Source organism: Meriones unguiculatus, assembly GCF_030254825.1.
Source record: "Meriones unguiculatus strain TT.TT164.6M chromosome 13 unlocalized genomic scaffold, Bangor_MerUng_6.1 Chr13_unordered_Scaffold_33, whole genome shotgun sequence".
In the NCBI taxonomy this organism is placed as follows: Eukaryota; Metazoa; Chordata; class Mammalia; order Rodentia; family Muridae; genus Meriones; species Meriones unguiculatus.
In genome coordinates this window covers 4,987,441-5,015,002 of record NW_026843645.1, presented here as the reverse complement: position 1 = coordinate 5,015,002, position 27,562 = coordinate 4,987,441, and the positions used below count along the sequence as shown (strand labels likewise).

Sequence of the window (27,562 nt, the reverse complement as noted above, 5' to 3'; positions counted from 1 at the left end):
GCTGCAATCAGTCCATTGGAAAAAAGAGACTGATACAAAGAATCAATAAAACCAAAAGCTGGGTCTTTGAAAATATCAACAAAATAAACAAACCGTTAGCCAAACTAACTGAAAGGCAGAGGGAGAGTATCCAGATAAAAAACATCAGAAACAAAAAGGGGTCATAACTGCAGACAATGAGGAAATCCAAAATAATCATTAGGACTTACTTCAAAAGCCTGTATTCCACAAAATTTAAAAATATGAAGTAAACAAATGATTTTCTGGATAGATTTCACCTACCGAAGATAAATCAAGATCAGGAAAAAGTTTAAACAGTCTAATAACCTCTAAGAAAATAAAAGGAATCATCAAAAATCTCCCAACCAATAAAAATGTTCAGATCCAGATGGTTTTAGTGCAGAATTCTGTAAGACATTCAAAAAAGAACTAATTCAGATATTCTTCAAATTATTCCACAAAATAGAAACAGAAGAAACATTGCCAAATTCATTCTATGAGGCCACAGTCATGCTGACAACTAAACAGCACAAAGACCCAACAAAGAAAGATAATTCCAGACTAATTTCATGCATGAACTTCCATGCAAAAAATCTCAACAAAATACAGACTGAATCCAAGAACACATCATATACATTATCATGGGGATGCAGGGATGGTTCAACATACAAAATGTCATCAATGTAATCCACCACATTAAAAAAATTAAAGAAAAAATCACATGGTCATCTCATTAGATGGAGAAAATATTGTTGACCAAATTCAACATCCCATCATGATGAAAATCTTAGAGAGATCAAAGATACAAAGTCTATATTTAAACATAATAAAGTTTATATACTGTAAGCTGATTGCAAGCATCAAAATAAATAATTGTAGAAATATTGTAGAAAAATTCAAAGCAATTCTACTAAAATCAGGGACAGGAGAAGAATGTCCACTCTCTCTGTTCCTCTTCAATATAGTACTTTAAGTTCTAGCTAGAGCAATAAGACAACTAAGGGAAATAAAGGGCATACAAATCAGCAAGGAAGAAGTCAAAATATTGATATTTGAAGATGAGGTGGTAGTGTATGTAAGCAACCCCAAACATTCCACTAGAGAACTCCTATAGCTGATAAACAGCTTCAGCAAAGTAGCTGGATACAGGATTATTTTTTTTAAAAATCTGTAGCCTCCTGTACATAAGGGACATGTGTGCTGAGAAAGAAATTAAGAAAACTACACCATTCATAATATCCACAAATGCTATAATGTATCTTGGTATGACTCTAACCAAATAAGTGAAAGACCTGCATGAAAAGAACTTCAATGGTCTGAAGAAAGAAAATGAAGATGTCAGAAAATGGAAAGATCTCCCAATTTCCTGAAACCATAGGATTGACATAGTGAAAATGGCCATCTAAGCAAAGGCAATCTACAGATTTAATGCAATCACATCAAAATACCAACACAGTTCTTTTCAGATCTTGAAAGAACAATTCTAAACTTCATATGGAAGAATAAAAAAAAAAAAAACAAACAAACAAAAAAAAAAAAAAACAAGAACAGCTTAAACGGTCCTAGACAATAAAAGAACTTCTGGAGTTATCTACATTCCTGACTTCAAGCTACAACACACAGCAATAGTAATAAAACTGCATGGTACTGGCATAGAGATAGACTGGTTGGTTGATCAATGGAATTGAATCAAAGACCCAGAAATAAACCCACATACCTTTGGTCAATTGATTTTTGACAAGGAAGCCAGAACCGTACAAAGGAAAAAAGACAGCATCTTCAACAAACCATGCTGGTCTAACTGTATCTCTCCATGTAGAAAAATGCAAATAGATACATATTTTTCTTCCTGAAAAAAACGTCTCAAATCCAAGTGGGTCAGAGACCTCAATATAACTGCAGACACACGAAATCTGTTAGAAGAGAAACATGGAAAGAACCTTGAACTCATTGGTACAGGAGACAACTTCCTAAACAGAACACCAACAGATCTATAAGGAGTAAACACTATGAATGAAACTAAATATCAGTCTACACATTAGGAAAAGAAGACATCAATCCTATTTTTAATAAAGTGCAAATATCCAAACTATAGAATGGACTCAAGAAATCAAACTCCAATAAAAATGACCCAATTAAATAATTTGCACAGAACTAAATAAAGAATTTTCAACAGGGAAATCTTGAATGCCTTAGAAGCACTTAAAGAAATGCTCACCTTCCCTCATCATCAGAGAAATGCAAATCAAAATGGCTCTGAGATTCCACCTCATACCAGTCTGAATGGCTAAGATCAAAAATCTCAAATTGTAGCACATCCTGGTGAGGATGAGGACAAAGGGGAACAAGCTTTCCTTACTGGTGTGAGTGTAAACTTTTACAAGCACTTTGGAAAACGATCCGGCTTTTTCTCAGAAAATTGTGATGACCTAGCTATACTACTACTGAATATACACCCAAAAGAGGCACTACAAGAAGGACACCTAATCAACTACATTCATAGCAGTTTTATTTGTAGTAGCCAGAATCTGGAAACCACCTAGATGTCCCACAACTGAAGAATGGATAAAGATACCGTGGTACATTCACACAAACGATAATACTCAGCCATTAAAAACAAAACAATCAACTTCCACTGCTTTCCCCAGCCAGCGGTGAGAATTTTTTTTTTTTTGAATTCTCTGTTTCTTATCAGGCAAAGAAATCTTGCATTGAGCACAGCATAGACAAACCTTACCCACTCCACCCCATTCCCTTCCCCCATATCGGCTGCATATGACAACAACTTCACGTTTGGGTCGGGACCTCTGGAAAAAAAAAACAAGTTTCTCTAGGATTATAGTAATCAGATTAGAATAGGATAGAATATTGTCATAGTGATTATGGCATTTAAGGAGACCACAGGCCACAAATGCACACCCTCATGGTTTTATAAATGGCAAATGCGCCCAGGTCAGGCCTGCACAGGTAAATGATGAGAGACACTAAGGGTGAGGAAAGGAAGACCCTCTTCTCCTCTCCAGAGATGCTCTCCAAGCTCAGACACACCCAGGAACCTTTGCGGAGGAATTCATCCAAACCCTTCCTGGATGAGAGAAACTCCTGGAGGAGTTTCAAATTCCCTGCAGTCACCAGAGTGGTTAGTGCCACCTGAATTCACTGTGCCAATTGCTTGAGAAAAATTTGAAGGCACTGATAGAAATTTGAAGGAACTGATGACCCTTTGGACTCTGAGTTCACAGCTCTAGTCACTAGCTTTCTGCTAGTCATTGGCAGAGGGTTTAGGTGTTGTGCTAAGCACATTGGCATCTACTATATACAATATATTAAGGATAAAACCCCTCAGCAAATGATGTCCTCACTAAAATAATTTCTAAACCAAAGGTCCCGAAAACTTCAGTCTTAATTTGCATACATATTCTACTACTAAAACTTCATGATCATTATTAGTGAGAAAGTAAACTCATCTAAGTGTTGTGCCAGCCAACTCTGAAAACATTAGTAGTGGATATTTTGGGAACAGTGACTGTCTCTGACATGAACTGATTGGCCTGCTGTTTGATCACCTCCCCCTAGCAGCTTTACCAGGCCACAGAAGAAGACAATGCAGCCAGTCCTGATGAGACCTGATAGACTAGGATCAGAATGAAGGGGAGAAAAACCACCCCTATCAGTGGACTGGTGGAGGGGCATGGGTGGAGAAGGGGAAGGGTGGGCAAGATTGGGAGGGGAGGAAGGAGTGAGCTACAGGGGTGATACAATGTGAATAAATTGTAACTAATGAAAATTAAAAAAATAAACAAAAAATAAACTCAATCGACTAGGATAATCTCTAGACTGGACAAAGAACCCCAGGTGGTCAGGGCTTGCTGGGGATAGACAGGACCATTTCAGGAGTATTCCTGGATCCTCTGTTCCTAGGTGGAATCCACCTCCCTAGGGCACTCAGAGGAAAGCCCAAGATGACCGCCCCAGCCCAGGCAGCCCAGAAACCATAGGCGCTTCTGAAGATTGCTCAACTCTCTTCCTGCCCCGCCAGCTCGGTGGCATGTTTCTAAAATCCCCATCTGAACAACATAAACAGGGAACGTGCGGCAAAAAGCCTTGGCGGTGCAAATTCCAAGCTTCCAGCCAAGGGCGAGAGAATCTGCTGCGAGACCAGTGGCAAGCAGGCGACAGAGAAGTGCAAACTTTCCAAGTGACCCCGCGCCCCTCCACGCCCTTCTCCCCCCACTGCAAAAGGGAGAGAGAAGGCGGAAGGAAAGACCCTGCTCCAGGAGAATAAAGAATGGGGAGGGGGGCGTTGAAGCAGAGGCTGGCCTCTAAGAGCTCGGCCTCGGTGGCGACCTTCTTCCCGAGCTGTGGGTCCCAGCGTCCTTGGAGGAAACCTAATGCTGAGCCCTCTCGGGTGGGGCGGGGCAGGAGATGGCGTGAGGCGCAGCGCAGGCGCAGTGCGCGCCTCCAGTGTCAAGCGTGACGGAAGCGCCGTTGCTATGGCTACAGTCGCTGAAGAAAAGACGCTGAGCTTGTCCTGGGCCTGGTGGGTGGCGGCGGCGAGGGTGGCGACCAGAACCCTCTTCCTGGGCGCAGTGGCGGCGGTCGTGTTTCGGCTAATGGATTACTTCCTTGTGGTAGGCTGAGACCAGGAGAAGCCAGGTAAGGTTGTGGGGCAGGCGCCTGAGGGATCCGCCTCCGCCCTCCCCGGGCTCCGCCTCCCTCCTTCTCTGGGCTCCGTCTCCGCCTCCTCCCCTGGGCTCCGCCTCTGCTCCCCCGGGCTCCGCCTCCGTTCTTCCCGGACTCCGCCTCCGCCCTCCGGGCTCCGCCTCCGCCTCTCTGGGCTCCGCCTCCGCCTCTCTGGGCTCAGCCTCAGCCCCTGGGCAGCAGTTCCAGTAGCCTCTGCGGGGCGTGAGGTGGGGTGGGGGAGCTTCGACATCCCAGTCTAATGAATGTACTGGGAAAGGTGACAGGAGCCTTGCACATTTCTAGGAACATTGTTTCAGAATGTATGTGCCGGCGTTCCAGAATGAAATGTTTCTTAAATCAAAGACAGCCAGCCAAACACTGCTGGCTTTCACATGATTTGATTGTTCTCTTTATTCTTCAGAATATTCCTATAAGGAACAGTTTGGCAAATACACTGCTGTTTATACTTTAATGGACTTGCAAACCAGGAGTATACAGGGTTCACACAGGGTTATTTTCTTATTTTTATTTCTTTGTGTTGTTATTTATAGATAAACGGGATGTAATAACAAGGTTACTGTAGAGCTGAGAAAGCTCTTTTATTTCAGGATAATTCCAGTTTTATACTTGCAAGGAATTTTAGCTACCAGCCCTGCAGCCCCTTGTCTCTGGAGGTGCTTAGGTTGTGTTTTGCTGATTGTTAGTCTTTGGAATCAGTTTTGTTTTTAATTTTGTTCAGTTTTTTATTTACATTTTTCTTCCCCCTACAACAATTTTATTTAGTTTAGTTTAGTTTTTGTTTGTTTGTTTGTTTTGTTTTTGAGACAAATTCTCTCTATAGAGCCCTGGCTGTCCTGGGATTCCCTATGTAGATGAGGCTGGCTTTGAACCTAGAGAGATCTCCCTTCCTCTGCCTCCCAAGTGCGGGGGTTAAAGACCATGCCCAGCTTCCCCCACAACAATTTTGAAACAATAACAAACTTGAAAAAAGTTCCAAGTATGGTACACAGTTAATTGCTGTTTTACTTTGGACATTTTGAGAGGAAGCTGCTGACCTTATGTCCTGTCACTCTGAGTGGTTTAGTGTCAGTTTTATACAAACAAGAACGTTGTCCTACATAATGACAGTGCAGTTATCAAAATAGGAAATTCACGCTGACATAGTATTCCATTTAATGTAGGTTTTATTGACTATGTTATTACTCACACAAATGTCGAAAAAAGCTGGTACATTTAAGTGTTGCATTGTTTCTTTATCTCCTAAGTCTCTTTCAGTATGGAACAGTTCCCTCATCTTTTTCATGATCTTGTCACTTTTGATAACTAAGTGTCAGATATATATTTTTAATTAAAATTTTATTTTAATATTAATTATAGTTTATTCACTTTGTATCCCAGTTGTATCCTCCTCCCTCCTCCCCTCCCAACCCCACCCTCCTTCTCTCATCTCCTCCTATGCCTCTGTCCAAGTCCATGAATAGGGGTGGTCCTCCTCCCCTTCCATGTGACCCTAGCATATCCGGTCTCATCCGAACTGGCTGCATTCTTCATTAATTTATTTATTTGTTCATTTTACATCCCACTCACAACCCCATTCCCTCCTCTCCTCCCAGTGCCACCCTCCAACCCACTTGCCCTATAACACCCCACCCCTAAACAACCTAACCTAGCACATCAAGTTACATCAGGATTAAGTACGTCCTCTTTCACTGAGGCAAGACAAGACAGCCCTGCTAGGAAAATGGGACCCAGAGGGAGGTGATAGAGTCCAAGTCAGAGACAGCCCCTGTTCTAGTTGTTAGGGGACCCACTCGAGGAAAAGCAGCCCATCAGTTTCATATGTGTAGAATGGAAGGACTAGTCCAGGAATGTTCTTTTGTTGGTGGTTCAGTTTCTGTGACGCCCCATGGTCCCAGGTGAGCCAGGTGAGCTGGCTATGTAGGTCTTCTTGTGGTATCCTACCCCTCCATCTCCCTCAATCCTTTCTCTAACTCGTCCACAAGACTCCCTAAGTTCTACCTAATGTTTGTTTGGCTGTTGGTCTCTGCAACCTTTTCCATTATCTGCTTGATGAAGCCTCTCAGATGACAGTTATGTTGGTCTCCTGTCTACAAGCATAGCAGAGTATCATTAATAGTATCAGAAGTTGGGTCTCTCCCATGGGTTGGGTCTCAAGTTGTGCCAGTCATTGGTTGGCCATTTCTTCAATCTCTGTGCAATCTTTTATCCCTGCATATCTTGTAGGTGGTCAAATTTGAGTGAGAGTTTTAAGAGTTGGTTGGTGTCCCCTCCCTCCTCTAGCTACAGGATGTGTCTACTTCAGTCTCAATATCTCTGCTGCTAGGAGTCTCATCCAGGGTCACCCCCATATCTTCCCAGGCACCTCCAAAATTCCAGGTATTCATCTTGTCTCAGAGATGCTTCAACACCAATTTCCCTTCTCTCCTAGCCCTCACCTTTATCTCCACATTTGAAACCCCTCCTGCTCCTCTCTTCACCCCCTCTTTTATCTACCTCCTTTCCTCCTCCTCTTCCCATGTCTGTGATGTCTATTTTATTTCCCCTCCATGCTATTTAGTTTATTTGGGTCTATAGGTTGTAGCATGCTTATCCTGTACAAAATGGCTAATATCCCAGATTAGTTATTTTTGTAAATTGTCTCTCAGCTCTCTTTGCTCTCATGGAACAATATATATATTTAGGCAAGGATATCACAACAGTGGCACACACTGTCTTGTCAGATGGTACATAATTTTACTTTGATTATTTGTAATCAGTATCTGCAAGGCTTTTCTGCTACAGAGTTAATACCCTACACCCTTATGAGTACCTTGACACTCTATGTGTTGGTTCTCATCAAAATGTTAATGCATTTGCCACACTTACATCAGTATGGATTCATGATTCATGTGTCTTCTGTAGTAGACTGTATTGTTGTTTGTTTCAGTCTGCTGGGGCTACTGTGACAAATGATTTATAAACAAAGGCATTAGTTTTCACAGTTGTCAACTCTGAAAAGTCTAAAGTTAAAATATGAGGTCTAGCTGGGGGCATGCTTTTCTACAGTCCTGTTCTCGCTTTAATCTCAGTGGCCTAAAGGACCACATGATTTTATAGGATCTCTTTAATAAGGTTATGAACCTATTTATAAGTACTTCACCTCTAAGACCTGAGTGCCTTCCAAAGATCTCATGCAGTTCTGTTACTTTAGGTCTTAGAACTTCAATATAGAAATTTTGGGAGGACATAAATATTCAGACCATTCATTTCGATATTTAAATTGTTTTGTCATAGGACCAAAGAGAGCTCATACATCTGGCTCCAGTGTCTTTTTTTAAGATTTTTTTAATTATTTATACAATGTTCTGCCTGCATGTATGCCTGTAGGCCAGAAGAGGGTAGCAGATATAGATGGTTATGAGCCACCATGTGGTTGCTGGGAATTGAACTCAGGTTGAACTCATTGAACTCATTCTTTGAGAATCATTACTTTTTGACCTATGGTATTTCTGGCATACATGCACACCCATTTCTTCTCCTTTGTGGTGTTAAGCCTCTGACATGGGGCTGCTTACACAAAATGCCAAGTGTGGCCCTGTAATCAACTATTCCTCTAGGGATCCCTGCTTTCTCCCAGCAGAGGCTAATTTCTCATTGCTAGCATCATTATCACTGTTGGGTTATAAGTATTCCCAGATTCTCTTCATGTGGAGGTAGAGGATATATTTATCCATATTTTCACATATATGTATATTTCTGTCTCTGTACATTGAAAACTGTGAACTAATTCAGTACTTCTGATTTCAGCCCAGAAATCTAGCATTTGCATTTTTCATGTCTTCTCAAACAGTGAGAAATCAGGCTTTGCACACACATATCTTGTTTATTTTATTTTTTTGCTGTTGTTTATAATGACTCGTTTTCTCTCCCTACTGAGGCTATTTCTTCATTTCTTATCCTCCTTCCTCACTTCCATCCCTGTTGGATCTAAGAACCCATGTTAGGAAGCCACCACACAGGGTCTACAATACTTGCTTGTACAATGGTGCTTGTGTTTATGATGGTTTCTGTGGACATTCTTCTCATTCTGCTCATGCTCTGACCTCACATTTAGGCATCTTCACCCTCACTCCCTTTCCATCTTAATGCTCAAGGCCAGTTTGTTCCTTCAACTTTGACCCACAGTTTCTGATACAATGTGTTTGGCTTTGGCCATTCTCTGACCACATGAACAAAGGGAAGATTTCTTTCTTTCCTTTGGTTTTTTAAATGGAACTCAGACTGTTGCATACATTCTAATCTGAAGTGTGAAGTGTATACTTTTTACTGTTATATTTTTGTACGATTTTTGTGGTTTATTCAAGCATAAACTTTGTGTGAAAAATAGGGCAAACAGTTCAGTGGTTTTAAGCAATTATATAACTAGTACAATCACCACCACAACCAAGATATTGTACATTTTCTTCCCTATAGAAAGTACTCTTATGAAGTAGGCCATGGTGGTGCATGCCTGTAATCCCAACACTCAGGGAGGTATCTGCAGTCAAATCTTTGTGAGTTCGAGGCCAGGCTGGTCTACAAAGAGATCCCAGGATATGCAAGTCTAAACAGAGAGGTTCTGTCTTGAAAAACAAAACAAATGCCCTATAATGCTCTTTTGCAGTGTGTTTTGTCCTTGTTTTCTCCTGCTTACAGATCTGCTTTCTGTATGTATGATTTTGTTGTTTGTAGATTGGCATATAAATAGAATCAGACATTTAAAAATGTTTGGCTTATTTTCCACTTTGATTCATACCCTGAGATTAACCCATGTTGTACAATTTTACCCTTGCACTGCTCCCCTTTTCCTTCAGTGTTGATGATTGAATTCAGTGCCTCACCCATGTTAAGCATGTACACTACCACAGAGCTAAAATCATTGTTCTTTTTATTCCCATTCTGTTCCTTCCTTTCCTTTCCCTTAACTTCCTTTCTTTCCCTTTCTCTTCCCACCAGTCCCCTCCCTTACCTTCCCCTTCCTATTCCTTTTCCTTCACTTTGCTTTTCCATCTCATCCATTCTGCAATCCCTTCCCTTTCTTTCTTTTCTCTTCTTTTTCATTTCCCTTCCTTTTCCTTTCCCCTTCTGATCCCTTTCCTTTCCATTTCCCTTCCCTTCCCTTTCTCTTTCCTTCACTTCCCTTCCCTGTGTTCCCTTCCCTTTTCTTTCCCCTTTCCTTCCATTTCCCTTCTCTTCCCTTCCATTCCCCTTTCTTCTTCTTTCCCCTCCCTTTCCCATTTCTTACCTTTCCCTTCTCCTTTCATTTTCCTTCCCTTCCCTTTCCCTTCCTATTCCTTTTCCTTTCTATTCTCTTCTCTTTCCCATCCCTTCCATTTCCATCCCTCCCCTTCTCTTTCCCTTTCCTTTTCTTCCCTATCCCATCCCTTCCCTTTCCCTTCTCATTCCCATTTACTAGGTATGGTGTATGATTTCCACGTAGGACAGCAGGAGGTGAGCAATCAAAATTGTCAATCCCCTAGGTACTGGGAGAGTGTCGGTGCCTCGAGAAAATGCTTTAAGAGAGGGACGTTTCTTGTTCTTGAATATGAGAAGCTTCCTCTGAAAAGGTTCATCAAATCATTTTTATTTGATACAGTGTGTAAATATAATGTATTACTTTGCCATGTTCCACAACTTCCTTCTGGCTGAAAATATTTTATTCACCATGCAGAAAAACATTAATTCCTTTTATCACTACAGAATACCTGAACATTTTCCTGTGTACGTTGGTTCAAGTTCAACAAATAAACACCAAATAGTACCACGTTTCAATCAGCTGGCTGATTTTCTGTAACAAAACAAAACAAACACATACATCTTTCTTTCTTTTCTTCCTTCCTCCACCTCTTACTTTTTCTCTTTGCCCATGTTTGTACGCGTCCAGGACAGCAGCTGTGGCTAGAGCCTTATGAACTAAGTCCCCAGCACCATAACCACTAAGTACAGTGCACCTTATTTACTCAGGCCCAGCACTCTAAGCACTATCTATTCATTGCTCAGCATGAATATATGCTTTCAGGCCAGCAGAGGTGGCAGGATCCTTGTGTGCTAAGTTCCCAACAACCTAACCGCTAATGAAAGAGCACCTTACCTACTCAGCCCCCAGCACACTACACATTATTTATAGTGTTCTGCCTGCTTGTGCATCCACAAACCAGGAGAGGGGGCCAGAACACCCTATACAAGGTAGTGCACAACAAGACCCCCGAGGGTTAGGGGTGAGGTCGGGGTGCACCAATCTCCCACAGGGTGCTTGCAGGCTTGGTGGAAGCTCCTCTCTCCCGCCATCCCCATGCCTGCGGTTCTGCCCCAGGCAGGAGTTGCTCCAGGACTCCTAGCAGACAGACAAATGGACAGCGGGCGGTGGGTAGGAGGAGGGAGTTGGGGAACCCTGCAGCCACCCCGCGTGTGAGTGTGATGTGGAACTCTGTCAAACAGCTTGGGATAAGAAGGATGCTGACCTGGGAAAAACGGTCTGGATATTGGCTCACCATCACTGAAGTCCGCCACTTCTGGCTTTGATTCCTCACCGCCCTGCGAGAGCAGACTTAAGGGTGTGGAGGCTCCGGGGTCACCCTCCTTCCCCACCTCTCCACGTTCCGCCATCTCCCTGACCCCCACCACGGGGATGTAAACACAAAGCCTCTAGTCACAGATCGACCTTTATCCGTTCCTTTCCCACTTTGGAGCGCTCCTGGCTCAGGGAAGTACCAATGGTCCCAAGATGCATTGCGGCAGAGGCTCACCTGCCTGAGAACTACATACATACAGAGAAATTTATTTTATCAGTTCTTTTCATGTAGAGAGCCTTCACTAATACAGCTTTCTGTTTTCTTCATCTTCCTATCGAGGAAGACGTTTTACGTGATTTTGGAACTCCAAAATGCTATATTTTTCCTCCTTTTTTTTTTCCTCCAGGGTTGTCTCTTATCTTCCAGGAGAAAAAGTGGCTGCAGTTTACCTGACCCCAGCATGATGTTCCAGAACAAAAATCTCCTTGCATTTTCTAAAATCTCCCTTTAATTCTTAAAATTCTTGGCACCCTTCCACCTGTAGGACAGACAGTTAACTCTGCTACAGGTTGAGTAATGGTTTTGCAGCTATCGACCTTGATTCTGGAAGGTAGAAGGAAATTGCATCCTGAGTGCTGGAGGACAGAGAGTAGGCTAGGGGAGGACAGGCACAAATGATGATGAAATGCAAATCTTTGCAGATCTGAAAAAGGTTTGTTACTAAAAGGGAAGCGTGGGTTAGGAATCACTAAGCCTTGTCCCTTTAGTACACTCTAACCCTAAAGGAGGTGCTCTTGTCACTCAAGACTCACTTGCCAATCAGATGCTTCCATCTCTCTAGTCAGAGGAAGAGGTGGGTTCTCCCTGGTGCCAAGCTGCATGTTCGCTCTGTAGCTGAGTGTGGTCGAGTTGTTGGTGTGCTCTTGTATGAACGCTGCTGCTGTGTGTTTTGCGGGGATTTCAGACAACTTCCAAAGTCGCAAAATGGTGAGTGTGTAGCCTCTGCCCCCAACCTGGTGAATCAGGAGGCTGAACAGCAGGAGCAGCTGTGTAGGATCCTTCCTGAGGCTGTGTGTGAACGGGCAGTCAGAATCAGCCACAGGAGAGGTCCCTTTTCCTAGCCCTGAACACAGCGGGGCATCTGATATATCGACTATATTGGATTCGGATTGGGAACAGTGAAAATTCTTTTCTGAACAGAAGGTTAAAATGAGAGCTTTATTTTTCTGAGCTCAGGGAGGCGGCCAGTTCAGGATCTGAACGGTGCCCAGGGGTAAGCGTTATTGTATATTTAAAGGGCTAAATCCACAAGGAGAGGGACCCTTGGTGAGTGCTGGGGTCATCCAATCAGATTTTAACGTTGTGAGACAAAGAAGTTTCTGTTGGAGGCTGTGCTGATCCAGGCCGCTGGGCTCAAGGCCTTTATGTGTTTTCCAAGACATTCAGTCTGGAATCCAAGGCCCTTAATTTATATCTCTCGATATGTGGTCCGGAGCTCAAGTGACAAAGCAACAAAGAAGCGTGTCCTCTGTCCATAGTAATGCAGGGCTTTGTAAGCGATATATTTTGACAATTTAGTCACCTCGGTTAAGGTAACAGCAAGTTTTACCAGTTAACTGATAATTAGGAAAATGTTTCAAGGGGTTGGGTGGGAGATGGCGCTGCAAGCTTGGGAATGTGAAGTTAGTTTACTCTTGCTAGTAAAATGGAAGAGCAAAATGAATGAACTGCTTGGAGAAGACTGGGGCTCAGGAGGCTGCCTCCATATACACTTTGGGGCTGCATGTTCACAAAGTATTTGCAGCAGGGGCTTGAATGTAGAAATGTCTTTGGTAGGATGCAAACTCAGAGAGGCCAAGTTTCTAGTATCTTTTCCAAGTTCTGACCTTGCCATTTAACATTTAAGTATATGGTTTGTTTGGAGTTATTTTCATGGAGGTTGTAAATAACGTATGTGTCTCAAGTGCACATGGTATAATATAGTTAGATGGGTCAGATTTCACATCTTGTGCTGTAATAGATGTGGTAGGAAACAGGCATAAAATTACTATTTAACATTGTTTTGTTTATGAATATCAGGGGAATTGGGTTTGCCTGCAATCACTAGGGGGCCATGAGGGGCTGCAGCACCATAGACTACCTTTCTGGTGACCTCCATTTACAGAGAGATGTCTAGAGCATGTGGGCTATGTTTAAAAAAAAAACAGGTCAGTAGTACCTAGAGGGTAATTTGAACACTTTGAGTTATTTTCATGGGAGTTGTGACATTTGCGTTTATTTAATTTTTATATGTATACAATCATAGTTAACATGGTTCTGCTTCACATTTTTTTTTCTTGGTTGGGTTTCCTTAGGTATCTCGATGGATATTTGACTAGATTGTTTGGCTTATGTTCTTGGCATTTTTACTTTATTCTTTCACAAATATTGTGCACAATCTTCATTATTTTTGCTATACAGTCAGTACAGACATCATATTTTGTCTGTGTGTAACATCTCTTCTTAATCCTGCTGAGAATTCTGAGGGTTTTTTTTTTCACATGCTAAATTCAGTTGGCAGCATGGCATCATAAAATTGCTGGTTGCCACCATCCAAAAAAATACACCCTACACATATCTAGCTGATGGGGAGCTTTGTCTCCATGTTGGTCACCTAGCATTTGAAATTGTTCACTGTAACATGGACACAGTTGCCTGTTTATGAATCAATTTGCCCTAGCTGGGCTGCCTTCACTGGCCTTAGTGGAAGAAAATGCATTTAGTTTGTATGCAACTTGATGTGCTGAGAACTGGTATGTGGAGGCTTCCCTTTCCAGAGAAGAAGGGAAGGAGGAATTGGGAAGAGGGTGGGAAGGTGACACCAGGAGGAGAGATGGAGAGGAGATGCAACCAAGATATAAAGTGAAAAAAAGAAATAAACTAATGATAAAAAGGGCTGGTTTCTATGTAAGTGAGAGATTGTGTTGAGTGATGATTTCTACCCATTAAGGGTGGCAATATCCCTAAGCAAGTGGCCCTGTGCTGGATAAGAAAGCTAGCTGAGCATGAGACTATAAAGAAACAAGAGAGCAAGGCAAGAAACAATATTTGGCATATTTTTGCCTTACTTTTCTTGAAACTTGAGTTTCTGTCTTTGGCCTCCAAAATGATGGTCTGTGATCTGAGAGGACCAAACAAGTAATCCCACTGATAACCTGAGATGTTTATGGTTAAGGAATTCAATCACAGCAGTACAGTAGCAAGTTAAGAGGAAAAAAGGTATGCCAAAACTGACTTTGCTCCTGGACTGACCTGAGAATGTCTTCTTTGAGGAATGTGGAAAATATCAGGTCTTGAGAAGACAAAAGTTCAGAGCTTAACTGGCTCTTCCTGTATGGCCTGGAAGGTCATAATGTTGAGTGTAGTGCATACAGAAAAAGTGGATGTCATAGGATTTCAGTGGAAAATAAACTCCATGGAAAATTAAGCTAGAGTTCATTTGTGTGGTAATTTGTCCCTAGATCTCTCTTATTCTGCTCATGTTCTAAGAAATTAAGAAAGGAAGAATTAATAATTGGGGACTGATTCCTTCTAAGATCTTTGTTTTCAAATATGTCTTGGATGTTAGTAATTAGTCAAGGCTTCACTTGAAATCTTGATTCTCATGTGTCAGCCTTTTGAGTACAAGTCCAAGGATGGAAGATATACCCCCACTGTGTTCTGTTTTGTCAAAATATTTTAAAATTGTTAGTACTAAAATGCTTAAAAGAATACATACATACATATTCGTATGTATGTATTATTTGAAGTTATATGTTTCTTTATGTTCTCATTTGTTACTATATGGCAAATCATGCTGAAGTTCTGCCTTGTAAGAGAGATATCTACAGGTGCTAGACAATGTAAAAACAATGATATTTATTTCATAAAAGCATGTTATATGTGTGTAATGTGACTATGTGTTCTTAGGCCATGACAGATATGTGAAAACTTGATGACACTTTTGGGTGTTTATTTTGACCAGTCTTATATGCTGGTCAAGGCCATGTTGCCAGTATGTCTCTGGATTTTTTGAAAAGTGTAGTAATTTCTTTTCTTTTTTTCTTTTAATTGATTACAGTCTATTCACTTTGTATCCCAGTTGCAGCCCGCTCCCATGGCCCCTCCCAATCCTGCTGTCCCTCCCTCTGAGTGTATTAAATTAAATAAATATTTTATATTTTAATTTTAAATCCCCAGGGTGATCCTTCCTTCCTCTGTTCTTAGTCCACCATCACCCTTCTCTTTACCTTCTCTCTCTCCTCCCAGAAAAGGGAAGTCCTCCTTTCTTGTTTCATCCCTCCAAAATACATCAAGTCACATCAGGACTGAGCATATCCTCATCCACTGAGGCCAGGCAAAGCAGCCCCAACAGAGGGAGGTGACCTAAAACCAGGCAATACAGTTAATATTAGAAAATATCCCCCTCCAGTTGCCACTCAACCCACATGGACCAAGGCACCATAGTGCATATGAGTTCAAGAGGCCTAGGTCCAGACAATGTTTGCTCCTTAGCTGATATCTCATTTCCTGTAAGTTTCCCTTGGGTCTGGGTTACTTGTCTTTGTTGGTCTTCTTGTGACATCCTGTCCTGAACAGTTTCTTCCATCTTTTCCCCAGTATTTTCATAAGACCCTTGGAAGTCCACCCCATGCTTACTTGCAAGTTCCAGCATCTGTCTTCTTTGGCTGCTGGGTGGATCCTCTCAGATAACAGGCATGTGTAGGCTCTTTTCTACAAGCACAGCAAAAGAATATTTACAATTTCATTAGCCGGCTCTCTGGTGTAAACTGGGTCTCAGGTTGCCTCTATTATTGGTTCCATTTTTTCCACATCCTCACCAGCATGCGTTGTCACTTGAGTTTTTGATCTAAGTGGTGTATGATGGAATCTTAGAGTCATTTTGATTTCTACTTCTCTGATGGGTAAGGACTTTGATCATTTCTTTAAGTGCCTCTAAACCATTCAAGGTTCCTCTGTTGAAGTTGCAGTTTAGCTCTGAACCCCATTTTTAAATTGCATTTTTTGATTTGTTGGTATTTAATTTATTAAGTTCTTTGTATAGCTTAGATATTAGTTCTCTTTCTTATGTAGGGTTAGTGAAGATATTTTCCCAATCTGTTGCCTGCTTTTGTGTTCTATTGGTAGTGTCCTTTGACTTACAGATGCTTTTCAGTTTCTTGAGATCCCATTTATTAGTTGTTGATCTTAGAGCCTGTGCTGTTGTTTTTCTATTGTCTCCTGTGTTAGTGAGTTCCAGACTTTTCTACACCATGTCTTCTAAATAATTTAGAATCTATGGTTTTATGTTAAGGTCTTTGATCTACTTGGACTTCAGGGTAATACAAAGGGGGTCTATTTGCACTTTTCTACATGATATTTAGTTATACTACCACCATTTGTTGAAGATACTGTGTTTTTTTCCATTGTATGGGTTTGGCTTGTTTGTTGAAAATAAAGTTCCAGTAGGAGTGTGGGTTTATTTATATGTCTTTATTTCAATTGCATAGAATTGGTCTGCTATCAAGGGTGTTTTATTTTTCCATATGAAGTTAATGTTTTCTCTTTCAAGGTCTGGAAATAATTGTGTTGAAATGTTGGTAGGAAATGGGATTGAATTTGTAGATTGCATTTGTTAAGAATCCTGTTTTACTATGTTAATTCTGCTTTTCCATGATTTTGGGAGATCTTTCCATCTTCTGATATCTTCCTCAGTTTCTTTAAAGACCTGAAATTCTAGTCATAGAGGTCGTTCACTTGCTTGGTTAGAGTTACAACAAAATATTTTATATTCTTGGTGGCTACTGTTCAGGATGTTTCCCAAATTTTATTCTCAGCCCATTTTTTCTTTTGTATACAGAAGGGCTAATAATCTTTTTAATCAATTGTGTTCCAAGACACTTTATGGGAAGTGTATATCAACTGTAAGAATTCTCTGGAGGAATTTCTTGGGTCACTTATGTATACTATTAAATCCTCTGTGAATAGTGATACTTTGAATTCTTCCTTTCCAAGTATTTTAACAGGAAGGTGTGTTGGATTTTGTCAAAGGCTTTTTCTCCTGTAATGAACTGATCATGTGATTTTATTCTTTCAATTTGTTTATATGGTGGAATACATTGATGGATTATCATATGCAGAACCATTGCTGTATCCCTGAGATGAAGCCTGTTCATCGCGTATATCTTTGATGTATTCTTGTATTTGGTTTGTGTTTTTTTGGATATATCTGTGTCAATGTTTGTAAGTGAGATTGGTCTGAAATTCTTGTCCTTTGTTGAGTCCTTGTGTGGTTTAGGTATCAGGGTGACTTTGCCATCAGAATGAGTTTGGTAATGTTCCTTCTGTCTGTATTTTGTGAAAAATTTTGATGAGTATTGGTATTAACTCTTCTTTGAAAATCGGGTATGATTCTGTGCTAAAATCATCTTGCCCAGTGCCTGTGTGTGTGTGTGTGTGTGTGTGTGTGTGTGTGTGTGTGTTTGGCAGACTTCTAATGACTGTTCCCATTTTCTAAGGTGTTATTGTCACTGTTGTTTTATTTTATTAATTTTATTGTTTTTGTTTTTGAAGAATAAGTATCTCTCTGTTGTCTTATGTGTCCTGTAAGTAGGTATGTAAATCAAGCAAGCCTTAGACTTAGAGATCCAACTGAATCTTGATCTGGAGTGCTAGGGTTATATGTGGGCCCACATGCCTGTCTTTGTAGTGTTGTTTTGTTTTTTTAATATATTATTGCCTGATGGGCCTGAAATTTGTTATTTGTACATATCAAAACTATTCTGAATTGATTTTTACCCACATCTTGAATTTGAGATTTTGCAGAGCATATTATATTTCTCATTTGGCAACTTCAGGCTCCTTATCCCATGCTGCTTGGGCTTCTCATCTAGGGCCACTCCCATAAACTCCCAGAAGCCTCCCATGACCCAGAAACTCACCCACCCTGATTTCTATTTTCTCTCCTTGTTCCCTCATCATTCTACTCTCCCCATACCTGATACCCATCCCCATTACCCTATCCATTCCCTCTTCCACCCTATTCCTTCCCTCCATTTAATTCAGATACTTATCTTATTTTGTCTTCAGAGTGAGTTTCCTACATCCTCCCTTTCTGCTCCTTTCACTGGGTCTGTGGATTGTTCCATGATTATCCTGTACTTTATGATTAATTTCCACTTATAAGTGAGTAGGTACCATGTGGGTCTTTCTGGGTCTGGATTATCTCGCTTAGAAAAATCTTTCCTAGTTCCATCCATTCTCTTGCTGATTGCATAAAGTCTTTGCTATTAATAGCTAATTGGTATTCCATTGTGTAACTGTATCACATTTTCTTTATCCATTCTTCAGGAGAAGGATGTCTAGGTTGTTTCCAGTTTCTCTTTATTACAAATAAATCTGCTGTGAACATAGTTGAGCAAGTGTCCTTGTGGTATGGTACATCATCTTTTGAATATGTTCCCCTCAGTAGTATAGCTATTGAGGCATATAGGTATTGACATAGGTCTATTCTAATTTTTCTTTTGAGAAACATCTAGATGGATTTCCTAAGTGTTTGTTCAAGTTTTCATTCTCACCAGCACTGGAGGTGTGTTCTCCTTACTCCACATTCATCAACACCATATTCTGTCACTTGAGTTTCATGATCTGAGCCATTTGACAAGTGTAAAATTGAAATGAAGAATCCTTTGATTTGCATTTCCTTGATGATTATGGACACTGAATATTTCTTTAAGTGCTTCTCAGCCATTAGCACTTCCTCTGCTTAGAGTTCTCTGTTTAGCTTTATATGCCATTGTTTAATTGGGTTATTTGGTTCCATTGTGTCTAATTTGTTAATTTCTTTAAGGATATTATTCTTCAAGCAGCTGTAGGACTGGTGAAGGTCCTCTCCCAGTCTGTGTGCTGCCATTTGTCTTATTGATAGTATTGTTTGCCTTCTAGATGCTTTTCACTTTCATGTGTCCCTTTTGTTAATTGTTAATCTTAGTGTCTGAGCTGTCAGTGTATGATTCACACACGTGTCTCTGTACAAATTCTATATCAAGGCTATTCTCCACTCTCTCTTCTATTGTGTTTTATGTTACAGTTTTTGGACTTGAACTTTCTGCAGGGTGATAAATATAGCTGCATTTGCATTCTTCTGCATGCAGATATCAAGTTAGAGAAACACCAATTGTTCCATAAGCTTCTTTCCATTGTATCTTTTTGGCTTCTTCATCAAATATCAAATTTCTGTAGGAACATGTGTTTATTTCTCTGTCTTTAATTTGATTCCATTGATCAAACTGTCAGTTTCTATGCCAATACCATGCAATTTTTATTACAATTGTTTTGTATTATAGCTTGAAATTATGGAGTTTGATAACCTCAAAAGTTCTTTTATAGTACAAAATTGTTTTAGCTATATTGCATTTCTTTTTTCCTATGAAGTTAATGGTTGCTCTTTCAAAGTCTATAAATAATTCTGTTAGAATTTTGTTAGGAATTGCTTTGAATCTGTAGATTGCATTTGGTTATATGGCCATTTTTTTTTACAATAATAATTGTATGATCCATGAATTTGGGAGATCTTACTCTCTTCTGATACCGTCTTCAATTTACTTCTTCAGGAATTTGAAGTTCTAGTGATGCAGGGCTTCACTTGCTTGGTTAAAGATATACCAAAATATTTTATATTGTTTGGGGCTATTGTTCAGGATCTTGATTTTCTAATTTCATTCTAAGCCCATGTAATTTTTGTATATAGAAGGGCTACTGATTTTTTTAGTAAATTTTGTTCCGAGCTGCTTTGTGGAAAGTTTTTGTCAACTGTAGGTGTTCTCTTGTAGAATTTATTGATTTACTTATGTATGCTAGTATATCGTCATCGTATAGTGATACTTTGACTTCTTCCTTTCCAATTTCTATCTCATTGATCACGTTCCATTGTCTTATTGCTCTGTCTAGGAATTTGGTGGAATTGCTTTAACTTTCTTTCCATTTATTCAGATGCAGGCTATAGGCTTGCTGTGTTGCCTTTATTATGTTTAGGTTTAAATTCTGTGTCCCTGATCCCTGTAAATCTTTTAACATGAATGGGATGTTGGATTTTCTTCAAGGCCTTTTCACCATCTAATGAGATGATCGTGTTTTTTTCCCCTATCGGTTTGTTTATAAGATGGATTAAATTGATGGATTTTCATATGTTGAACAATCCCTGCATTGTTGTGCCCAATTTGAGAGACCCCAAAAGACCACTAGGAGTTGAGTCTGTTGCAAATAATATGAGGATCTTTATTCAAACTTAAGCTAGGGCCACCAATCTCCCATGATACAGCAGGTTAGAAAGTGAGGCCTCGAGTCTCACGAAGGCAAAATTTTTAAAGGGAAAAATAGTGAGCAGTGAATTCCAAACCTTGCAGTTACAGGGAAGGGAAAGTTTTGGGTGGGTGGGGAGGGTTCAGTGATTGAAATGTCCTTTAGGCAAATTGTTCCAAGCCACCTGGCCAAACTGACAGATATCTAAGATATCTGTATGACAACCTGCTGGGTGGAGTGGAGGACCTATTAACACATTCTGTGGCATTTATGATACCTGACAACGAGGACCCAGCATGAACACATTCTATGGCATTTATGATACCTGACACTGAGGACCCATCATTAACACATTTTGTGGCACTTATGACAACCTGCAGGGTGGAGAGCTATGTGGCCCTTTTCAGATCCCAAAGGTGGGGGTCAAGTCACTCCAAGGTCAGTCAACTTAAGACAGAGTCTGAGAAACAAAATGGAGCCACCCCTTCCATCCTCAGTTTCTTCAGCATCACTGAGATGAAGGCTACTTTCTCTTGGTGGGTGGCGTTATTGCTGTGCTTTTAGATTTGGTTTGTGAATATTATATTGAATATTTTTACATCACTTTCACAAAGGAGATTGGTCTGAAATGCTTTTTCTGTTGTGTCTTTATGCTATACAGTTATCAGGGTGACTTTGATCCAATGGAATGATTTTAGCAATTTTCCTTTTATTTGTATTTTGTGGAATAGTTTAAGGAGTATATGTACTAGCTTTTCTTTGAAATTGTGTTAGAATTCTGTGCCAAAACACTCTAGATCGGAACATTTTTATTTTGTTTGGGATACTTTTAATGACTGCTTCTTTTTCCTTAGGGTATATAGGCCTTGTTTTGTTTTATTTTATTTTGTTTTGTGGTGTTTGTTTGTTTGTTTAAATCAAAGTTCCTTTTAGTAGTCCTGTCTGTACTGTAAGTATGTGTGTAGACCAGGCAGGCCTCAACTTATAAATCCACTTTAAAATGTCTCTAGAGTGTTGGGATTAGTTGTGGTCCCACATGCCTGGCCTTTTTCTTTCATTGTAATGTTATTATGTGATAGGCCTGGAATGTAGGTATTATACGTGTCAAACATATGCTCTTTTATTGATCTTCATTATGACATTAATATTGCTTGAACTTTTAGAAATGTATGATTGCAGTACTTTTTATGCTTGTTCTGAAATTTTTTGAATGAATAAGACTATTTTGCACTCACACACACACACACATATATATATGAATATATATTCATATATATATATATATATATATATATATATATGAATAAGTACCTCATGTGTGCCTGTTCCTCACAGTAATCAGAAGATGGCCCAGAACTCATGAAATTGGAATAATGGATAGGTGTGAGCTCCTATGGGAGGGCTAAATCAAGGTAAGCCTTTAGGAGGCCCATAGGGAATGGCGAGTGAAGCTTCAGGAACTCAGTGCACATAATATTGATCTAGTAGGGACGCCTGGCTCACTAGTGAAATCTCAGAGGGATCCAAGGCTAAGATGATGATGCTTTTCCCTTCTTTATGGAAATCTCCTAAAGAACTTGCCACCCCACAACTCTCACATTTTCTGACAGTTGTACCAAACTATTTGATTATTACTGTTAATTGAAGCTAGCATGGAATGGTGTGATTAGGCTTTCAGTCATTTAAAGGCAGTTATATTAGATAATAAAGTTAGATTTGCATCTTTCATTCTTGTCTCTGGAGTTTGATTACAAGGTTTCTTTGTGGACTTTTGTCACCCATAACCCACCTACAGCATGGTTTCTGATCCCTACCTATGTAAGTACTGGCAATCAGGCCCAAATATTTGCAAGACCAACAAGACCTCTTCACTGCTGAGGCATCTCTTATGCCCTATGTTGCCTATTTTATTTATTTATTTAAATCTTGATTTTTTTTATATCAATTACAGTTTATTCACTTTGGATCCCAGCTGTAGCCCCCTCCTTCATTCTCTCCCAATCCCACCCTCACTCCCTCCTCTTCGCCCATTCCCCTCTCTAAGTCCACTGATAGGAAAGTGGATTTCTATCTGACCTTAGCTTATCAGGTCTCATCAGGACTGGCTGCATTGTTCTCCTCTGTAACCTGGCAAGGCTGCTCCCCCTGAGGGTGGTGTGGTTAAAGAGCCCAACACTGACTTCATCTCAGAGACAGTCCCTATTCCTCTTGGATATTAGGGAACCCACTTGGATACTGAGCTGCCATGGGCTATATCTGGGTAGAGGTTCTATGTTATATCCATGAATGGTACTTGGTTGGAGTATCCAGTCTCAGAAAAGACCCCTATGCCCAGATATTTTGGATCTGTTGCTCTCCTTGTGGAGCACGTGTCCTCTCCAGGTTCTATTATCTCCCCCCTCTTTCATAGCATTCCCTGCACTCTGCCCAAAATTTGGTTAAGAGTCTTTCAGAGGCCCTCTGTGATAGGCTCTGGTCCAGTTTCCTGTTTTCTCCTTCTTCCAATGTCCATCTAATTTGTCTTTCTGAGTGAGAATTGATCATCTTACACAGGGTCTTCCTTCTTGCTTAGCTTTAGTTATATGGGTTGTAGTATGTTTATCTTATATTTTATGCCTAGTATCCACTTATAAGTGAGCATATACTGTATGTGTCATTCTGCTTCTGGGATACTTCACTCAGGATGATCTTGTCTAGATCCCACAATTTGCCTGCAAATTTCAAATTTCCTTGTAATTGCGGAGTAGTATTCCATTGTGCAATTGTGCCATAATTTCTGTATCATTCTTCCATTGGGGGACATCTGGGTTTTTTCCAGGGTCTGGCTATTACAAATGAAGCTGCTATGAACATGGTTGAACAAATTTCCTTGTTGTGTACTTGAGCATATTTTGGTTATATGCCTAGGAGTGGTATAGCTGGATCTTGAGTTAGTGCTATTCCTAATTGTCTGAGAAAGTGCAGATTGATTTCCAAAGTGGTAATACATGTTTACATTCCCACCAGCAATACAGGATGGTTTACCTTTCTCCACATCCTCTCCAGCAGGTGTTGTCAGTACTGTCACCTGAGTTTTGATCTTACCTATTCTGATGTGTGTAAGGCGAAATCTCAGGGTCATTTAGATTTGCATCTTTCTGATGACTATGGCTGTTAAGCATTTCTTTAAGTGTTTCTATGCCATTCTATATTACTTTACAGAGAATTCTCTCTTTAGCTATATACCCCATTTTTAATTGGATTACTTGATTTGTTGCTTTTCCACCTCTTTAGTTCTTTATATATTCTGGATATTAGCCCTCTGTCAGATATAGAGGTGGTGAAGATCCTTTCCCAGTCTGAAGGCTGTCGTTTTGTTCTGATACCGTGTTCTTTGCTTTACAGAAGCTTTTCAGTTTCATAAGAGCCCATTTATTGATTGTTGATCTTAGAGCCTGTGCTGTTGGTGCTCTGTTCAGGAAGTACTCTCCTGTGCCAATGAGTTCTAGGCTCTTCCCCACTTTTTCTTCTAATCAATTTAGTGTGTCTGTTTTTATGTTGAATCATTGATCCACTTGGGCTTTAGTTTTGTGCAGGGTGATAAATATGGATTTATTTGCATTTTTTCTACATGTAGACATCCAGTTAGACTGCCACCATTTGTTGAAGATGTTGTCCTCTTTCCATTGTATTATTTTGGCTTCTTTATCAAAAATCAAGTATCTGTAGGTGTGTAGATTTATTTCTGCATCTTCCATTTGGTTCCATTGATCCACCATTCTATGTCAGTACCATGCAGTTTTTATTACTATTGCTCTGTCGTACAGCTGGAGAATCAGGTGTTTTATTGCTCTAGCTAGGACTTCAAGAAAACAGAGGATACAGATAACTTCACAACGAAAAAAAAGAAAACAAGCAACGAATCACAGTAACACCACCAACTCCACAATAAAAGGAACTAACATTTATTTATTTATTTCTAATAATTTAATTTAACTTCGTATGCATTGGTGTAAGGGTGTCAGATTGATTGAATTGGTGTTTCAGAGAGCTATGAGCTGTCATGTGGGTGCTAGTTATTGAACCTGGGTCCTCTGAAAGAACACACAGTGTTCCTAACCACTGAGCCATAGCTCCAGCTCCTTATGTTGCCTCTCAGTGATCAACATTTACATTGCTCATATTTTCATCTGTCTCTTTGTAATTGTTCAAACATATGTTTCATTTTAGAAATATTGAATGAATGTTACAGTTTAAAATGAGGCATTTCAGGTTTCTAGACATGTATACAAAACTGGAGAGAATGTATAAATCTTTGTAAAAACTTGAGAAAGATCTCTATCTTTTTTGTTTGATTGATTAAATTTTGCAGAATTTTCAGATTCTTATTATATACCCCTGACTGTCCTGGAACTTATTGCTTAGACCAGTCTAGCATGCAATTCTATGTGATACACCTGTGACAGTCTCTTGAGTGTTTCAGGAATAAAAGGCATGAGAAAATACACCCAGCTTACCTTTTGTTATTATAGTTAGGACTTGTTTATACCATGTCTCTGATGTAGGCTCATTACTGTTTATCATCACTTTATTCTCTCGCTTTCTTCATGTCTGTTTATTGGCATTTCTCCTGCAAGTCTACATCCTATTAAGGGATGAAGAAATTAGAGAGGTAAACCTCACTTTTCAGTTTCCTTCTAAAAGGAGTTGGTGAATATATCAGCACTTGCATGTCAGAAAATAAGTGGGAAAAAACAGAGTTATGTGACTATGTTGTACATGAAGTATACATTTCCAGTGTTGTCAGTTTAATGTTTTCTATTGTGCACTTGTGTCACTATTTTAAAATGCTTTGACATACAATCATGTGCATGTGAACTTTACTCGAGAAGAGTGGGCTTTGCTGGATTCTTCCCAGAGGAATCTCTACAAAGATGTGATGCTGGAGACTTACAGGAACCTCACTGCTATAGGTATGGCAGTGAATTTTCTTTGCTTATTAAAATATGGGGGAAACTCCTTATTCGTTATTGATGCACTTCTATAATTTCTCTTGACGATGAGGAAGAATGAGGTAAATGGTTCTTTGATTGACCATAGATCATGACCTGAATTTTGCCTTATTTTCAATAATAAATAATACATTTCCTGGTACTTTCTTAGGCAACAATTGGGAAGATCAGAATATTGAAGACCATTGTCAAAGTTCTAGAAGATACGCAAGGTAACTTTCATGTGTAAACTGATTTGGATATGGTTTTGAGAAAATTTTAATATGTCCTAGAAGTTTGAAAGAAAAAGAACAGTGTAAATGAACTGCTTTAAATGTATATATTGATGATTACTATCTTGTTACCAAACTAAGTACATTCATGTTAGGTATTTGATGTGTGTTTGCAAGGCACCCCTCTAAGAAAGAACATAAGGAAACTATACCTTACCCAAGATCCATTTAAATCATACCCGCATTAGAGCTACGCAGTAGAACTGCAGTTTGTTTAGTCTCTTACAACTCAGTTATTGCAAAAGGTATTCAGAAAATAGGTGATGAAAGTATGTCCAAAACATACTCAGCAAATAGTCCATACTAAAGCTAGGGTTACTCATATACTTGTAGTAATATTGCTAAGTTTTTTGATAAGGGCAATTTTATAGAGTCAAGAATGTTGTGGAAAACCATAATCCCTATAGCACATGTCTATGATGAACAGAAATCAAATGTGTGAATGCAACATGAAACCATGTCATTTATTATTCTTCTTTTAATAGGTATATCATAGATAACATTAAATACAAATCATGTTAGCATGTGGCTATTGAAAGAAGCAATGTACCTCCTAGAACAACTAAAAGATATAATAGTCCCCATTTTGAGTAGATTTTTAAACAGTTATACCTGTTATGCTTTATATGAGACATTCATACCTGCCAGCAGTACAAATAATGACACAGAGGTATTTCAATAAAGCTTAGGCAATTTAGTTGGGCAGATCACAAACCCTCTATCTCCCTTATAAAAAAAAAAAACCTAGCATGGTGTCCTGCTACAAGGCCAACTCTACCTCTTTGTTTCAGTTCATGTCTATGTTAACCTCAGTGTCTTGCTGTGAATCACCTGTTTTTTACTCTCTTCTTTCTAGCAAACCTCTCTCAGAAGTTCTGCCCCCCATTTTGTGCCCTGCTATCAGTCGTTAGCTCTTTATTATTTCCAATAGACAAGTAAAAAAGGTGAAATATTTGCAAAATATATGACAGATGATGGGCCATAGAAAGAACAGTACTAAGATCTGACCAGGACTTAGCTCTCTCTACTGGCTCAGGAATCATCATTCACATATACTGACACACTTACACACAATATACCCCAACATCAATTAATTGGTTATTCAACCTCATTAGGAATACTTAGAAACTCGTACAGCAGAAAATACAAGTTTTAAGAATGTGGAAATTCTTCTCTTTGTCCCAGTTATCTTTGCAAATTTAGCACAGCACATAGTATGGGTAAATTATGAAGCCAGTCAGTGTGTTTTAGCTCTGAGATCTTGTAATTTTTAATAAATATGTGCTGAACCATCTTCTAGAAGATAAATCTAATATAAATGTAAGCCAGGCAACAAATATTTTTACAGGTATTTGCAAATATGCAAAACAACCCATAGTAAAGGAGAACACCGTGAATGTAAAAAGTGATGAAACCTCAATTCCTCCGTACCTTTACACCAAATTGAAAAATTAATTGACATGGAGAAAAAGATTGATCAGTGTAATAAGTGTGGTAAAGCTTTCTTATATGGCAATTATTTTTGCAGGTATGAAAACAGTCATAGTGGAGAGAAACCCTCTGACGATATTCAATGTGCTGAAGCCTTTGCACATCACAGTAATCGCCATACATATAAAAGAATGCATACTGGTGAGGAGCTCTATGAATTTAACCAATATGGTAAACACTGTGCATATAATAGTGATCTTAAAATGTATGAAAGAATTCATGTTGGACAGAAATCCCACAAATGTAATCAATGTGA

The 27,562-nt window shown here is 39.6% G+C and overlaps 2 protein-coding genes across 2 annotated transcripts in view; one reads left to right on the top strand and one right to left on the bottom strand.

Moving 5' to 3' along the window:
• Nucleotides 1-27,562, bottom strand: part of LOC132650793 (zinc finger protein 120-like) — a 1,051,774-nt gene that overhangs the window by 481,544 nt on the left and 542,668 nt on the right. The gene's annotated exons all lie outside the window — the stretch shown is intronic.
• LOC132650761 (zinc finger protein 431-like) lies at nucleotides 4,494-25,759 on the top strand. Its single transcript, XM_060376083.1, has 3 exons — nucleotides 4,494-4,631; nucleotides 25,378-25,504; nucleotides 25,695-25,759. Exons 1-3 carry the CDS (start codon nucleotides 4,494-4,496, stop codon nucleotides 25,757-25,759), a joined length of 330 nt encoding a protein of 109 aa, XP_060232066.1.